The sequence below is a fragment of the Apiospora kogelbergensis genome, assembly GCF_038363985.1.
Source record: "Apiospora kogelbergensis strain CBS 113332 chromosome Unknown utg000006l_segment0_segment0, whole genome shotgun sequence".
Taxonomy (NCBI): Eukaryota; Fungi; Ascomycota; class Sordariomycetes; order Amphisphaeriales; family Apiosporaceae; genus Apiospora; species Apiospora kogelbergensis.
In genome coordinates, this window is record NW_027117423.1 from 4499007 (window position 1) to 4515084 (window position 16078).

Here is a 16078-nt window from a genome sequence, read left to right on the forward strand (position 1 = left end):
GCCGCCAGACGTCACGCAGTCCCGCCGTCCATGCCGTCCATGCCGCTGACTGCAGATTGGCTACAGGGGAGGTTACAGGGGAGCTGCTCACTAACGCCGCCTGTCAACGTCGCCTGCCATGGTGGGGTGCGAGTTGTGGCTTGCGTGTACTTTTCCTCGCCAATCAAAAGATCAGCTGGACCCTGGGATTGGGATAGGCGAGAGAATCTGATTGCAGGCATGCCATCATCTGCTTCTGGCTTGTGACAAATGAGCCCATCTCCGAGATCAATAGGCCCGTTCCAAAAGATGTAGCATCATGAGCCTCAATCTCCAACGACGCTTCGCCCAGGCGACCATTCCATGCAACCGCTTCCTCACCCCACCACGCCCCAACTCACTCAGCCCAAGGCGCACGCTCTTCACCGAGTCCGTCCAGGCCGCCGTCCAGGGCACCCAGGCCATCATCCTCGGGGCGCACGCCTACAGCGGCCTGTCATGGTCCGTCGTCATCCCGCTGATCGCCGTCTCGGTCAACGCCGTCTTCCGCCTGCCCTTCAGCGCCTACAACCAGAAGCTGCTGCAGCGGCGGAAGCGGGTTGAGCCGCTCATGCAGGCGTGGAACGCCAAGGTGAAGAAGGATGTCATCATCACGGAGCGGACAGATCCCGCCAGAGCCAAGCCCGTCGTCGAAAAGCGCCTGAAGACGGTCCAGAAGCGCGTGTACGCCGCCCTCGGGCTCCAGCAGTGGCGCTTCTACCTCACCATCACCACGTTCCCCGTCTGGCTGCTGGCCCTCGACGGCATCCGCAGGGTCTGCGGTGGGCAGAAGGGCGTCTTGTTGGGGTTGCTGACGGGCGAGAAGAGCCTCGATGCAGAATCAGCGGCCGGCCAGGCTGCTGCAGGCGCAGGCAGCCCTGCCGCCACCACCGTCGCAACACCGACTACAGGAGATTCTATCGTCCAGGGCGTCAGTGCTGCGGTCGACACATCGGTGACCGACGTTGCTTCTGCAGCTTCCACGGTAGTCGGTCCCACCACCACCGCCCTGGACCCTTCCTTGGCCACTGAGGGCGCTCTCTGGTTCACCGATCTGACAGCGGCCGACCCTTACCATATCCTGCCCGTCGCCCTCGTGGGCATGCTGATGCTCAACCTCGTGCCCAAGAACCAGGCCGCGCGGTCGGCTCTTTTCGGACAGTGGTGGCGGCGGCAACAAGAGGACTCCACGAAATTCAACCCACAGCTCATGACCCGAGGCCTGTACCGTGGTGTTATCTACGTCATGCCCCTCGCGACCTTTGTCCTCATGGATATGCCCGCGGCCCTCCACCTGTACTGGCTTTCGTCGGCCGGGGCGCATTTCGCGTTCGGGCAGATGTTGAGCCGGGTGATGCCGCTCGACCAGAAACCCGCAGAGAGGTGCAAGGGCGTGTCGAGCATGGTGTTGGCCCCGAAGTCTAGGCCAGGACAGCACGACTGGTCGAGTTTTGTTCCTGGCCTGAACAAGTCGCCGAGAAAGCACGAGAAGTAGAACCTCGATAGTTGTCACAAATTCCCGGACGAAGAAGTGCCGCGGAGATGATGTACAAAATTGTCTGAAACTTGTATAATAAGACAGGTAGACTGTATACATGCGGCTGCAAAAGCCCAAAAAGAACTCGAACGCACAAAACTAGAGATCCGCCCACCCATTGCCCAAGTCTCTTCACTAGGAACAGACAGTCCATTAACGAAACGCTTAATACTCAGTGTAGACGTTGATAACTCCTAAAACTCCAATAGATGCCGTGGTGCCTTCCATTCTCGTATCTTCCAATTCAACAGTAGCCGTAGTAGGCGGGTATATGCAAAACAACCGAATCTCAACCGAGGAAGACGGCCAACAGGACAATGGTCAAGATGACGGCCAGGATGAGCAGCAGGCAGCAGGCCTTGCTCCGGGCGTTCTTCTGGTAGCGGGCGGCGCTCCGCAGCTCGACGTCGGCGCCGCGGGTGTCGTCGCGCACGTTGATGGCGTTGGCCTCGATGGTCTCGAGCTGCTCGCCCTGCTCGCCGACGATCTGGGCCACCTGCTTGAAGAGCGTGTTGAGGTCCGACACGCCCTCCTCGATCTGCCGGATCTCGTCCTCGCGCTCCTGGATCAGCGCGTCCTGGAAGTCGACCTCGTCCTGCGCCGCCAGGTGCGCCTGCTCCTGCTGCTGCTGGAGTTGTAGCTGCTCCCCGCCGTGCTCGAACCCGCCGCGCTCGGCGCTCGGGGACTCGGCGTCGTGGGCCGCCGCCTTGGCCGCCGTGACGCCGGCGTTGAGCTTCTCGAGGGCGGTGCGCTGGAGGCCCTGGAACTCGCGCAGGCTGGCGCCGAAGTCGCGGGCCAGCTTCTGCTGCTGGTACTTCTGGGTGGGCGTGACGCCGTCGCCGTCGTCCCAGGTCTGCAGCTTCTTGACGCCCTCGCCCGCCTCCTTGAACTGGTCGCGCGACTCCTCCAGCAGCGCCTGCACCCGCTCCCGCAGCCGCGGCTTGTCCTGCCGCGTCCCCAGCCGGTCGATCTCGGTCCGCAGCTTGTCGTTGTTGCCCTGCAGGTGGAACAGCGCGTTGGTCAGTGTCTGGTTCAGCCGCGAGAACTCGGGCGAGTCGCTGTAGGCGCCGGCACCGCCGCGGGTGCCATTGCCGGGTCGTCGGCCGCCGCCGCCGCCGGATTCCAGGTTGGAGAGCTGGTCGAAGGACATGGCGGTGGTTGGTTTGACGGAGAGATTCGAAATGAGACGACGTCGCAGAAGAGAACGTGATGGGGGTATCAAAGAAAGTGAGATGGAATGTGATTGGTGGTTGCAGAAAATCAAGCAATGCACCTCGTTGATGTTGTAAGTTGCTCGAAGGCTCGTCGTATCGGGTCGGCCTGTCTCGGGTTCAAGTGGATGGATTGCGCATTGAGGAAGAAGGAAGGTTGGTTGGTTACGTAGTGTGCACGGCCACACCGATGATCAGGCAACTAGAATGATGATAGCAGAATCGCATCCTTGTCGGGGTCAGCCACATCACCAAGACCAAGCTGTTCGTGGCTTAGCTTCTCATGCCTTAGCTCCAGGTTGCTGCAGCTGCACCTTAGCATTTTGAAAGCTCTTGGGTGGTGCTGCTGCTGCTGGAACTTTTTATTTACTTTGCCCTGCCCATCTTCTTGGCCTGCATTGACGACGATTGTTATAAATCCACAGCTGGATCCCAACCAACCTGGCCTCCAGTCTGCTCATCTACATTCCTTACGCGACTCGAACCCGACCGACATGAACCCACGATAATCTATCCAACGCGAAAGACAGACTGACAGAGGAATTGCTGCCACCATGCCTGCGCCGGTGTCGCGAAGGGCGCCCTACAAGGACTTCCTCCAGCCATGCCTGCAACGACGCTTTGCTTCGACCCTGCTCGTCGTGCTCGCCATATCATACGCCGAATCCCTCACATTATCTAGCTGGACCTCCGTCATATGGTCCTGGTTCCCCCTGGGCATAGCAGGCCTGCGGACCCTCGCCATCTTCGGCTCGGCGCTCTTCATCGTCATTCTGCGCATAGCCCACCCTCACATCGGCCTGCGCACCTCCCACTCGGGCTTCCACACCTTCCGCCAATACGCGCTCACCCTCGAGACGTGCGAGAACATCCTGACCTACGCCATTTCCGCCTTCTGCTTCAGCCAGATCTATCTGTACTCGGTGGGCGAGCATGCTGGTCTGCAATGGATCACCTACCACAGCGGCCGGGCTCGCCTCAACGAGCGCGCCCTGTTTTACACCGTCAGCTTGACCCTGCTTGGTGTCTTTGAGGGCGTCATGCACTCGGCCCTCGACTACGACAAGCTGCTGCTGGGATCCGTCAAGGCCAAGACGGAGGAAGAGGAGAACGGAACAGCCAAACCGGCGTCCAAGGAGGACCCCTTCGAAAAGCTGGTCAAGGTCGCGCCCCGTCTCGTCATGCGCGCCGCCACCAACTCCATCGGCGTCTGTTTGGTCAACTACCTCACGCTCTACAGCCTCTTCTTCCGCCGCACCGCGTGGTGGTGGACCATGACCTTCTTCCGACCACTTTACAATCTGCCCAAAACCAACATTCCCCGGCCAGCGGCCCGTGGAGTGTCTGGATGCTCTTCCGGTCTGTTCTGGCCGGATTCCTCCTGTGCTTGCTATGGAACTTTGGCAACGCGACCTTGACGCTGCGCTTATCCAAGGAGCCCCTCAAGAACGGGCAGCCCTTGACCGCCGAATCCAAGGATCCTAACGGCAGTCTGCTGAATGGCCTGAAGGCGAAGAAGCCCCGTAACCAGGTATGTATATTCTATGACGACGGCTTTCTTACTTGCTTTATCTAACTTGGACTAGGCCTTCGCTATGTGGGAGCTTGCCCTGATTGCCCGCGACTTTGACGCCCGTCGCAAGGGCATTTTCGAGGATATTGATCGCAAGGACGGCCCCATGTGGTCTCAGCTCTATGTGATCTGCCTCGACACCATCAAGCAGATCGAGAAGCGCATCGATGAATTCGGCAAGCCCCCCGGCTCCGCCTGCCGCCGCCGCAAAGCCTGACGCCGCTGCTCAACCTCACGCTCGCCTGGTTGAGCCTCCCGTGTCCGCACATGTGTGGCAGGATGCACCGGCTCCCAAGACGTTCCGAGACTCGGTGGGCACCTACGTTGGCAAGAAGATGAGGTCGCCTGGCAAGAAGCCTGCCGACATCGGCCCCCTGGCCAAACAAACCGTGACCGAACTTCGTGACTCCCTCTTGACCAAGGAGCAGCAGCAATACGCCAACCCCAATGGCATCGCGGCCATGTGGACCAACATTTTCCTGTGGCTTTTGCAGTATCCTATCGGCTGGCCCTTTAAGCAGCTTTTCTCGCGCCGCCTCTCTGCTGCCGTGCTTGGCGAGCCACACGGCGAGGTCAGCATCTACGTCAATGCCGCTTTCACCCTGTCCCAGTTGGCCGTCGCGAGTTTAAGCGAGGACAACTACGGAAACGTGCACAGAGACGTCCCGGCCATCATCCGGACCCTGACGACGGTCATCAAGAAGCTCGAGATCTTCCGCGACAACCTCGCCATCCACTGGACCGACCTGGAAGCCCGTCGGCACAGCGGGCCGGTGGAGGAGCTGCTGGAGGCCTTCAAGGACGCGCTCGACAAGGTGGTGTCCGCGTTCGAGCAGTATAGCACGGACCTGCGCCTCAGCCGGACCGATCTCCGGTTAGCCAAGGAGGCGGCGGCGAAGAAGGCTGCACCGCCAGCGATGGAGAAGCTGGCGCCGAAAGAGAAGGAGAAGCGGCCGGCGGTGGAAAAGGCATCGCAGCCCGAGATGAAGCAGGTGAGCTAGTGGCACACAAGCGTCTCGCAACGTCTGCCCGAGCTGCGGCGCTTGGTGCTGGAGAGCAATAGCGTTTCGCCCACACGGCAAATAGAGCTGCTCGCGCAGGAGAGGAGGAATGCTGTGTCGAGCCCTCCTCATGCAAGCTAGCACTTCTGCTTCCCACTGCGGCTGTTTCGTCGAGCCGAGGATTTATATGTACCAAGATTACAGGTGGCCCAGAGAACGATAGCAGAGATTCGCTGCATCATAATGCTGGCTATAGAAAGCAGAATTATCTGCGTGGCGCAGTGACACAGTCATACAGCCACATCGTGTAACATACAGGCAGTGACAAATGCCGGGGCACTTGAGGTCCATGAGGAAGGATCGGAATATCAGAAGCAGTAATTGGAAGTGGTCTTCTTTTGGCTGATACGTTTGAACGCCATCTTATTTAGTACGCGTGTGCAATATTCCGTAGGCTGAAGTCAACGCAGTGCTGGAAGTAATGGAACACTTCCAGTGCTGTGGCGCGGTACTGGACGGTGTTCTAGTTGGCTACCACAACGGCCTTCTGGAGGTTTCCATGTTGATTCTCACACCTGTAAGATATCGATGGCTGATAGAGCTTTGTATTCAGCCAACCAATAGTCATCATGCCTTGACAGGCAACAAGGCAACCGATTCAGGTTGTGCAGGTCTGACCACTTGCAGAGCGGGGCGCCTCATTCCAGGGCCCCCAGGCCCCTAAGATGCAATTTAAAGCCCCGTGGGCCCTCCAACTCCACGCTTCCCCCTTCCCTCTTCTTGTTGTTCGCTCTCACGGCTCCGTCATCTCACTCTTGTCACTCTTTTTCGCCATCGCCCGCGCGACACTCGCGCTTGTCCAACAATGTCATGGTTCTAATCTTGCCCAATTGAACAGGATGCGATGATTTCGTCCTTCAATTCTGCCATCGACTCCGAGACCCCCCCGGCCTTGCGACACTCCTAATATGTTGAGACCAGCCCGCGAACCGCAGCAACCATGGCGCAGTCCAAAGCAAAGCTCCATACCGCTTTCCGCATCTTCTACAATTCGCTCTACTTTCTCTTCCAGCTGATCCTGCTCGCCCTGCTCCTCGCCGTGCCCGGCGACATCATCCGCCAGGCCTACCTCTACACCTTCCAGTACGCCAACATCATCATCATCTCGGGCGTCTACCTGCTGTCCGTCACCATCGTCCTGTTCGTCTACTTCCTGCGCCTGTACATCACCCGCACCGTCCTCGCCGCCATCCCGCGCAGCATCACTCCCATCAAGAAGGGCGACGTCAAGAAGCAGGTCCGCCAGATGATCGACCGCGACCTCGGCCGGAGCGCCGCCATCGCCTGGGAGGCCCGCCCGAAAGTCACCGGCCCCAACGAGGAGCCGCCCTTTGGGCTCGGCGCGCTGCCGGAGGAAGGAGGGGGGGATAATTACTCGTTCGAGCAACAGCAACGCAACGAGAAACCCGGCGGCGGCGACGACGCGAGCCCGAAATTGCGCGCATCCCCGTTTTCCTGGTCCAAGCTGAAGAAGTCCAAGACGGTCGAGAGCAAGCTGGGCATCGCGCTGCCCCCGACCAAGCCCGTCTGGGGCGAGATCGAGCACAACGGCTGGGGCAGCCCCAACTCGCCCGACCTGCCGAACCTGCAGTACAGCACCGTCCTGTCGGAGCTCCCCCACCTGATCGAGGCCAAGGCCGTCTCGCAGGCCCCCGCCGACCGCCACGCCGCCCCCGACCAGCCCGCCTTCGACCCGGAAGCGGTCGAGATGCTGCAGCGCCCGGCGCACATGGGCCTGCGCGACTACATCCTCCACCTGACGTCGCTCGGCGTCATCCCGTCCGCGCAGACCGTGTCCGACTTCCTCGACGCCTACGAGCGCGGGCGCTTCTCGCCGAAGCCCATGTCCAACGTCGCCTTCCGCACCCTGATGCACCTCTTCGCCGAGGTGCTGCGCAGCATGCAGCCGCTGGACCCCTCCGTGTTCCATAACGCCATGACGATGCACGACGGCAACAGCATGTACACGGACAGCCACAGCAACATCGACGACGACGCGCCGCGCGAGTCGAGCCCCACGACGCCCACCGACGGCGGCCGGAGCCTGCACAGCATGCCGAGCACGTCGAGCCTGCGGACGCCCGTGAGCCGCAGCTCGCGGTCCCCCCGGTCGACGACGACGAAGAAGCAGCAGCGGCCCGCCATGGTGGCGCGCAACTCGTCGGGCGTCTCGTGGCGGCAGTACGGCACCGCGCCGACGACGCCCATGAGCCGCGCGGGGCGCTCGCTGCGGACGGCGGCGGGCGACCGGCTGCGCGGCCTGTCGCAGAGCTCCAGTGTTAATAGCGGCAACGGCAGCTTCGCGCAGACGCGGCCGGCCTACGCGGCGAGCAGCTACGGCGACGCGAGCGAAGGGAGTCTGCGCCGGTCGGGGAGCCAGGCTAGTAGCGGGGGAGCGTGATCCGGCTGTCGCGGCGCGAGGATGGGGTGGATTTGCCGTATGTTTTGCGGATTGGGGACTCATTTTGATGGATTGACGGAGGGGGCGTGAGACTTGTACGATGGAAACAGACTAACTGTAACTTGTGATACCCACGGAAGAAAGCTATGCGCGGGCATGGCGTTTGGTGATACCCCCGATCATGCGGGTTTGGCATTTTGTGACACGGGGGAGGGCTAAGAAACACCGATTGTATATTGAGAAAAGAAACCGACTTGTACTGGTCGCGATGGAAAATAATGTAATCCTTTTGAAATACCGGTCCTTTTCCCCGTGGAAGCTCCTGCCCCTTTTCATTATGAATCTTATTCATATCCTGCGTTACTCTGTCATTTGAGTCGTGATGTCGTAATGTCTGCAACCCAGCTAAAAAGCCGCGGGGGGTTGCATGCCATCTGGCTGGCTACTCATCCCTCCCACCCCTTCCTCTGCTCCTTGAATGCCGCCAATTCCCTAGCGAAATTATTCACCCATGTTCCGTGATTCGTATACGTCGTGATCTCTCCCAAATGATAGCCAAGGAAAAGGAATAAAAAACAGAAGAGGAGAGAGGAAAATGGAAGAAAGAAGGAGAAGTAGATATGCCCTTTACTTCCGGAATTGAAATGCCAATGAGATGTGATATGGGGTGCTTGGGGGTAAATGTTGTGAAAGCTCTCGCGAGCACCAGGAAACTGGGGGAGGGGGATGTGGATAGAGGCCAGTTGGTTCTTCCTCCAAATCCAACTCGCGACCAATTTTCAGCCAGAAGTTCCCATATGACCAGCTAAGGAGAAATAGTAGGAAAAAGGAGCACCGAGGGACCTCACTACGAGGAACGTCGCCCTTCGTTTTTTTTGTTTTTTTTTTCGTTTTTCCTCCTTTTTCTTAGCCTTTTTGCCGTGCAGAGCCTTCGCTTCTGCGAAGCATCTGGAGGTTTGCAAAGGGGGCAGCAGTGACTCGGATCCTCGGGCCCATCCGCGTTCGCGTGGCAGCATGGGACTGCAAGTCTGCAGGAACCATGCCCTTTGTAGGAATCGATCGCAAGCGGTATTGTATTCAGACCGTTGGCCGTTGACTCGAAAGGGCTAGTCAAGCAAGCGCAACGATTGAGTTTAACCTTATCGGGTGGGTTTTACCCCACGTTCCCGAGGCAGCGGGACGCGGGAGCGAACTAAATAAGGTTATGTCGACTGTTTCGGGCAGGAGTGTCGCTCAGGGTTCATTGTGCTAGAAGTATTACCTATTTTAGTACAGCTCTTTATCATGCAGCATGTACAACAGAGAAATGAAGGGAAAAGACACTTACCCAACAATCAGCAATCACTTGCTTCCACTTCACATCAAATGCTGGTTGGGTTCACGAACCCCCTTTCAGCTTTGCAAGGGACGCCTCAACCTCGCGGTTGACTCTTGCTTGTCGGTCGCTGGTACTCTGCGAAGAGGAGCCAGCGACCGGGTTTCCGTCATCGTTCTGGATGTACTTGTCGACTTTGTCGCGAGTCATCGACTCCTTGGATGGAGGCTTCTCGGACTTCCTTGCGACAGCGTGCGAGTGCTTGTGGGGAGTTTTTCTGGGGAGATCTAAGGTCAGCTTACTTTGTGATGCATAAGTGGGTTTTATCGTGTTAAGCAAAGGAATCATCTGTAGAAGTAAGGCCTTCTGCAATACTGGTGTACCACACGGAGAGAACATACGGAAATGCATCTGCGAAGAAGAAGATGGGTTAGGGAAGACGAGATGGAATTGCCATTGTATACATACCCTCCATATACGGAACGGTCTGAAGCGCCACCCATTATGAATGCTATTTCTATTGTGGGAGTGGAATAGGGATATGGTCTTTGATGAACTGTGTGACAAGGGCGATGGTGTCAGATCGTCACCAGTACCAAATCTAGGAGAGGAAGGGTTAATTGCAGCTAAGGGGGCATCTGCCAAGAGAACAATGTAGGTAAATAAAAACTCGATCGCGGTGCCTTTAATGGATCTCGAGAGTCCTCGAGGGACCTTCAATAGAGGGTTGAGGGACTCCATGGCATTTATACATTTTGGTGGACAGTATTGTAGATATCAAGTTCACCTTATAATAACGTACTGGGGGAAGACTGGTTGTATTAGTGCAGATGGGTTTTACCAGCCAGTTTCGAAGTATCTTACTACAAGGCAACTATTATAAGCCGCGCTCCATTTTCGGTGAGAGGAGGTTATGGTACTTAGTACTTCAGGCAACCGAAAGGCATAGGTACGTACCTATATATACGCTGCGCGAAAATCTATATTTGTTCCTTTTTCTGTAGCAGCCACTAACCAGACTGTACGCTACCCACCCATCTGGCTCTGTCGCAAGAAGAAAGTAGAGACTCTCATTCATATTAAGTATCTTTTTCAGGTTTCTAATTGTCACTGCTACTGCACTGCATGCAGTGCGTCGCGCTGTCCATGGGTAATTCGGCAGCTGCCTGTGAGTCTGAATACAAATAGGTATAGTACTCTTGTAAGATATCCGATACGCGTATGGCGACAACAACGCTCGCGATTGCGGATGGCGTACGAGCGGACGCGAAGAAAGAGACCCGTGAGCCAGTGTCAGCCAAATCTTCTTTCAACATCACTGTATCAATATAAGTGCAGTTATCTAGAGTACATACATGGAGGGGAGAGAGGCGATCACTGGGAACAAGAAGAAACAAGCAACCACTACATGTCAAATATGTGTATTGCAGGAGGACAGGGGCCTGTCTAAGTGGCTTACAGGGGTCGTGGCTATCGCCATACCAGGAATCCAGGGTAAACCAGACGAGTCGCGACCTGACATAAGAAGAGCCACATGCATCAGATGATTGTGCCCAGCCTGCAGAAGTGCGGTGTCAGTGTCCCAGTGTCCCTCATTTGGGGCCTGAGGCCGGGGTGCATCAAGCTTTGTATTTGATTGGTTGACAGGGCTTCGACGACGTCGTCTTCTCTTCGCCCTCTAATTAAAAAGTCCGAAAATTTGGTGCGCAATTTTGCCGCACGCTGCGGGGTGTCATCATTTGTTTTGAGACTTTCCTATCTAGAAGAAGTTGGATTGAGACGCCAACTTCGCTATAAGAGATACTTGCTGAATACACGCCCAATGTCTGCTTATCAAGGCTCCCACCACCAATCTCTTGACGCTGACCCCTCACATAGTTAAAATAAATGAGCTGTTACTGACAAAGCTTAGCACGGGGCATTCCGCAAGTCTCCAAAAGTGGTTTTCGCGCCTTGGCCAACCCACCCTGTCACTTATCTGTACCCTGCTGCGAGGCCTCTATTCTGGCTTTCAGTATCTTGCGGAGTAGTCCGCGATGGTTGCCTCATTACTGGCCTTCGTCTCGCCGTTTTGTTTCGAAGTAGCCCCGGCCAATGGCGGCGCGCAGACCAGTTCCACCTCCCAGCACGCACACAAAAGCGCCGGCTGGGGGTCGATCCGGTAAATTCATTATTTCATCGGCTGATCCAAATGTTTAAGAACGGCCGTGGTTGTACTACGCATCTCGGGCGGTCCTTTGTGTTACTTCGTCTCTTTCATGCCGGCACCGGGGGCAGGACCACATAAACTTTCGACACACGAGCATTGCATACAGCACTGCAAATTTTGATGACTGCTATATTTCATCGGAGGGAGCTCCATATGGAGTTTGACATGAGCATTAATAGGCCAGGCTGTTCGACTTTGAACTTCAGGGATTTGTAAATGCAAGGGCAAAGAATAGGGTGGTGAGTATGTGTTTATTACTGTTCAGACTACCTTCCCGCCACATTGTAACCATTTCCCCAATGCTCGGCTGAAAATCGACATGGGCAGGTTGAATGACGGATTGTCGATTTTGACGTTTGGCGGGGTCAACAATGAATGAGCAGGGGCCATCCTCACGGAATCTGACGGAGCTCGAATCCTACCCCCTACCTGACGTAGCCAAGGAAAGCCGAAAAGGAGAGCGCTGAAGATTGAGATGGAAAATAATAGATGCCGGCAGTCTAGGCATATCGAGATAGGAAAGCAGCTAAGGAAATGCCAACGGACAGAAGAAAGGATTTGGGGGTGCGGGTAGATGCTCGCCAAACAATCGTTGGTACCCTATGACAATGTCCTTGAGCCAAGTGGGTGTAGCCAAATCAGGACGACGGGGAACCTGGTTGTACAAATCACTAAGCTTTGTTTGTCGAGAATCTCTCCACAACAGGGGGTAGATTGCTTGCGCCAATCTACTAATAAGGTTGCGAGCCGTTGATGCCGTCAAAGAACAGCATGGAGGGTGGATAATCCCAGTTCCTGGCTGCCTGGGTTCGACAGCTGCCCGTCCAACCTTAGCCCCAAGCGGTGCTAATAAAAGCAACAATTTGAGCCAATTAAATTCTTTGGCTGGGGAAGTCGTTTCGAAGGATAGTAGGGTCAAGCCCCATTCGCACTGTATAGCATCTGTACCAGTATAGCGAACTGTCACCTAGATTGAGTATCCGGGTTAATATCACTCATCAGCCTTCGCAGTTGGCTCTTGGGGCTTACACTGCATGCAACTTACAAACGTCAAGTTGTCCCCAATCGGCCCCTCGGTTTCAATGCTGCATGTTCAGTTTCGCGAGAGATGCTGCCATCTCACGCTCAACTTTGGACTGCCGCCGGGCCACGCTCTCGGAAGGTGAATCATGACTGAGGGGCAATGCCGTTACGGGATCTCCGCCGCTGTTCTTCTTCGACATTGACGCCTTGGACGGAGATGCAGTGTTTGCTGTGACAGAATGAGGATATTTATGCGGTGTGTCTCTGACGTATGTGTGAGATATTAATAGGTAGTCCACGCAACTATAGGCCTGATTTTCTCCAGGCAGCTCGAACCATTCTAAACGGAATAACATAGCCAAACGCCTCTCAGGTCTTTCGATGTCGACCATCATTGCCAGCACACGAGAGGATGCTAGGTGGGAGCAAGACGCTCCATAGTGGGGGGAGAAACATCGATGTGACATGGAAAACGTGATCCACCAACTGACAACATTTGGTTGTGATTGAAGTAGATATTTCGGAAGGGAATCCCAAAAGAGAATGTAGAATAAGAGTTGCTATGATGGACAGCACTCCCGTTCAGTGGGCGATCAAGCACGGTCCCAAGGTGGTCACGGCTGGCAAGATATGACAGAAAAGCAGAGACGGGGTACGGACTGACGCCGACGTTCATCATAGGGAAGTAAAGGAGAAGGAAGAAAATGGTGATAAGAAACACGAGACATGAATGAGTTATACATACCCTACATACACACTGCGTTCCGAAGAACTGCCCATTGTTGACGAGTCTCACGGGTTGTTTAGATAAGACAAGGCTCGCCGGAAGTTCTGAGTTGACGGTGAATAGCATTTGCTACACCTGAGGAGAACAGAAATATCAGACACAACTTGAGCGACGCGGGCTGTATCTAGATTAGGACGACTAGTTTTGCCAGTATGAGAGGGACAGGTTTCGTGGTTTCGGGACTGACATCGATCCTTTTTTAATGTAGAGGAGGTCTAAAGAACGAATATCATTATGGATGAAGGGGAAAGGAAGCCTTATATAACCTTGTGAAGGGGTAGCATTTACCAAGTGATGGGTAATGGGTGGGAAAAAGTTAGACAGTTGTGGCTTGCACTGTAGACTGTCATCAGGCTTGGCCTGTGTGAATGAATAGTCGCCAAACTTTCGGTGTTAGTGCGCGGCCAACACACAAAAGCTGTGGTTGCCTTAACATATCTTAACGCGGCTTGCGAGGCAAGTGTCAGTTGACTGTCATGTTTGTGGCCGTTAGCATAGCCAAGGGGGGCCCTAGCGGATGTTGGACCGATAATCTCGAGACAATGTAGCGACGAAGCAATCGAGTAGGAGCAGGGAGACAGAAGTGTACTGCTTACCACATGAATTCATCCCACGTCGAAGATCCGTGGCGCGCTTCCAACGGGTCTTGGTGTTGATTGAGAGCGGCTCAATACAATCTGACGAGGTGCCCAAAACAACTGCGCTGCTGACATATCATCTCGCCAATACCGTATCCATAACTTAGCTTCGTCCACCACTTAAAGTATCAGCCGAGAGATTTTCTCACGTGACTTCATCTTGCCGCGCACGGATTCGATAGATCGGTATACACTGCTGCGAGTCTATATCCAAAGGCTAGACTGCTCAATTTCAAATCCAGTCAATTGCAGAGGCAATAACAGGTGATGAAGGGCTAGGAGTACATATAATTGTCCGACCCTGACCCACAGCCGGCGGCCACTAAGATTAAGCTTATTCTTTAGTGTCACCCCACTTTGTTCAGTGGAACTCCTCGGAAGCCAATCTCCATCCCAAGATGGGATGAACATCAATCGACTGTCCAGTCAAACCCTCTTCATTTCGGGTACATGTCCCGGCCGGACCCTGCAGCCATGCAATTGAGCTTCTCCAAGCATATCGTCATCTGCTCACGCCCGTCCGTCAATTGGATGAACGCGAGAAATCTACCTGTGCGTGAAAGCACATGGAGGCTCGGCACTTACCTCCAAACTCGCTTCAAGGCGCAGGCAGCTCGCCAACTTCCCTGCTATGTGCGCTTGAGCTGTTGGAGTGATGATGCTATCTGGCTTTCCACCCTGGCCAGCCGCCCGGCCGCGCTTTGGGTCGGAGACTCGGATCTGAGGGCCAAGGCTGTCACGGGATCCCCGCCGCCGTTCTTGGTCGAGAGATACGAATGTACATTGTTGCGAGAGGTTTCAGCCTTGGGATGGGACTCGATACTGGTGTTAATGGTGTGGGAATGCTTGGGTGGGGTTGCACTATTCAATATTAGATTCTACACGCTTGAGGAGCGAGATTGACGTGGTGGTTGGTAAAGGGTACAACCTGCTGTAAGAGGAAACGAACAGCATGATACGAGGCGTGAGTGAGAAGACGGCTGAGGTTTCCGCTGTGGCACCTCATGGATAATCGATCAATAAGGCAGGAGAAGTGGTCAGCCCCACCAACTCAAATCAAGAGGCGCCATGAACTTGACGAAGAACAGATGCAACACGAAATGTGGAAGGAGAAAGACGCATGGCCCTGTGGTAGCATAACAGATGGCGATGCGTTCAGGGAAATTCAAGACATGCCTTGGCTGGCCTTGTCTTTGGAAAAGGGTATATAGTGAATATAGAAAACTTCGAGAATAAGAAATCCATGCAGCGTACCCTCCATATACACTTTGATCAGATGAAACAGCCATTGCTGGACAAGTGGAGTTATGAGAGACCAACTAAAGTATGGTTGACAGCCAGGATGTACCAAATGGTTCGATCGGATCCAAAGCGCCGCCAGCGAACCGACAAGTGTAAGATGAATGCGAGACTATGATCTTGACTTAGGCTCTGGTAGCACCAGACGAAGGATCAATGGTCTGTAGGCAAGAAGAGGGAGAGGACGATGGCAGGGCTGGCGTACTCTTGGACTGTTCAAGAGAATGTTAATGACAGTACGGCATAAGACCCGGGGAGATCATGCTGAGTTTATATATCAGCATCCTTAGATATTGGCCTTGAAGGCCAAACCAACTCCTCAGATCTAAGCCATGGAAGCAGATGCAAGTATTTTACTAATCTTCTTTCATTAGGTGGGTTTCCTGCATGTGGATACCGCTAGATTCAAAAATTGTGTGCAAGTTCATGTTCCCGAGCCCATGATTGGTGGCTAATGTATGTACGTGATTCAATACCTTCAGCCCTTTCGACGGTTGCATGTCTGATGTACCCATGCCAATGTGTAGGTATAGTGGGACACACTCCGGCGCGAGAAAGAGTGCCCTGTGGGGAAGCACTATACCTACACATTGGCATGGGTACATCAGCACCCCATCCATTATCGGCTTATTCTCCTTCGAGACACGACATAAGGTCTCTTTGCAGCTGGCCCGCATTTTGTTCCAGTTTCTGATTGGTGTTGCCGCCAGAGCCATAGCCCCCGCCAGCCCGCGGCGAGGCGGTCTGTTCCCGAAGAGTACAGATTATCCTAATAACGTAGGTTCTGGACGGGAGGCCGAACAACATCGAGGAGGGGGTGATTCATTCAGAACCGGTGGACGCAACAATAAGAGATCAGCTGGATATACCTTAAAGAAGAACAAGGGTGTTGGGCCGACAAGGGGTGGCCCCTGCACCAGTAGAACACTCGTCCTTGGTGAAGTAGTGCGCACGTTGTCGAAGGACTAAAGACTACGATTGTTATGGATTACTGGCCACATTGATC

The 16078-nt window shown here is 54.9% G+C and overlaps 5 protein-coding genes across 5 annotated transcripts; 3 read left to right on the forward strand and 2 right to left on the reverse strand.

Annotated features, from left to right (window-relative positions):
- Window positions 1-298: 298 nt before the first annotated feature.
- PG998_010297 (OXA-2) lies at window positions 299-1513 on the forward strand (the record flags this gene model as incomplete). The annotated part of the gene is made up of 1 exon (XM_066877113.1): window positions 299-1513. The coding sequence occupies one exon, from the start codon at window positions 299-301 to the stop codon at window positions 1511-1513; it is 1215 nt and encodes a 404-aa protein (XP_066729269.1).
- Window positions 1514-1844: 331 nt separating this feature from the next.
- PG998_010298 (SNAP receptor-like protein) lies at window positions 1845-2705 on the reverse strand (the record flags this gene model as incomplete). The annotated part of the gene is made up of 1 exon (XM_066877114.1): window positions 1845-2705. The coding sequence occupies one exon, from the start codon at window positions 2703-2705 to the stop codon at window positions 1845-1847; it is 861 nt and encodes a 286-aa protein (XP_066729270.1).
- A 615-nt stretch (window positions 2706-3320) lies between these two features.
- Window positions 3321-5340, forward strand: PG998_010299 (uncharacterized protein; the record flags this gene model as incomplete). The annotated part of the gene is made up of 4 exons (XM_066877115.1): window positions 3321-4033; window positions 4096-4297; window positions 4353-4550; window positions 4618-5340. 4 exons carry the CDS (start codon window positions 3321-3323, stop codon window positions 5338-5340), a joined length of 1836 nt encoding a protein of 611 aa, XP_066729271.1.
- A 1000-nt stretch (window positions 5341-6340) lies between these two features.
- On the forward strand, window positions 6341-7801 carry PG998_010300 (Defect at low temperature protein 1; the record flags this gene model as incomplete). Its single annotated transcript, XM_066877116.1, has 1 exon — window positions 6341-7801. The coding sequence occupies one exon, from the start codon at window positions 6341-6343 to the stop codon at window positions 7799-7801; it is 1461 nt and encodes a 486-aa protein (XP_066729272.1).
- A 1378-nt stretch (window positions 7802-9179) lies between these two features.
- On the reverse strand, window positions 9180-9619 carry PG998_010301 (uncharacterized protein; the record flags this gene model as incomplete). The annotated part of the gene is made up of 2 exons (XM_066877117.1): window positions 9180-9393; window positions 9585-9619. 2 exons carry the CDS (start codon window positions 9617-9619, stop codon window positions 9180-9182), a joined length of 249 nt encoding a protein of 82 aa, XP_066729273.1.
- Between the last annotated feature and the right edge of the window lie 6459 nt (window positions 9620-16078).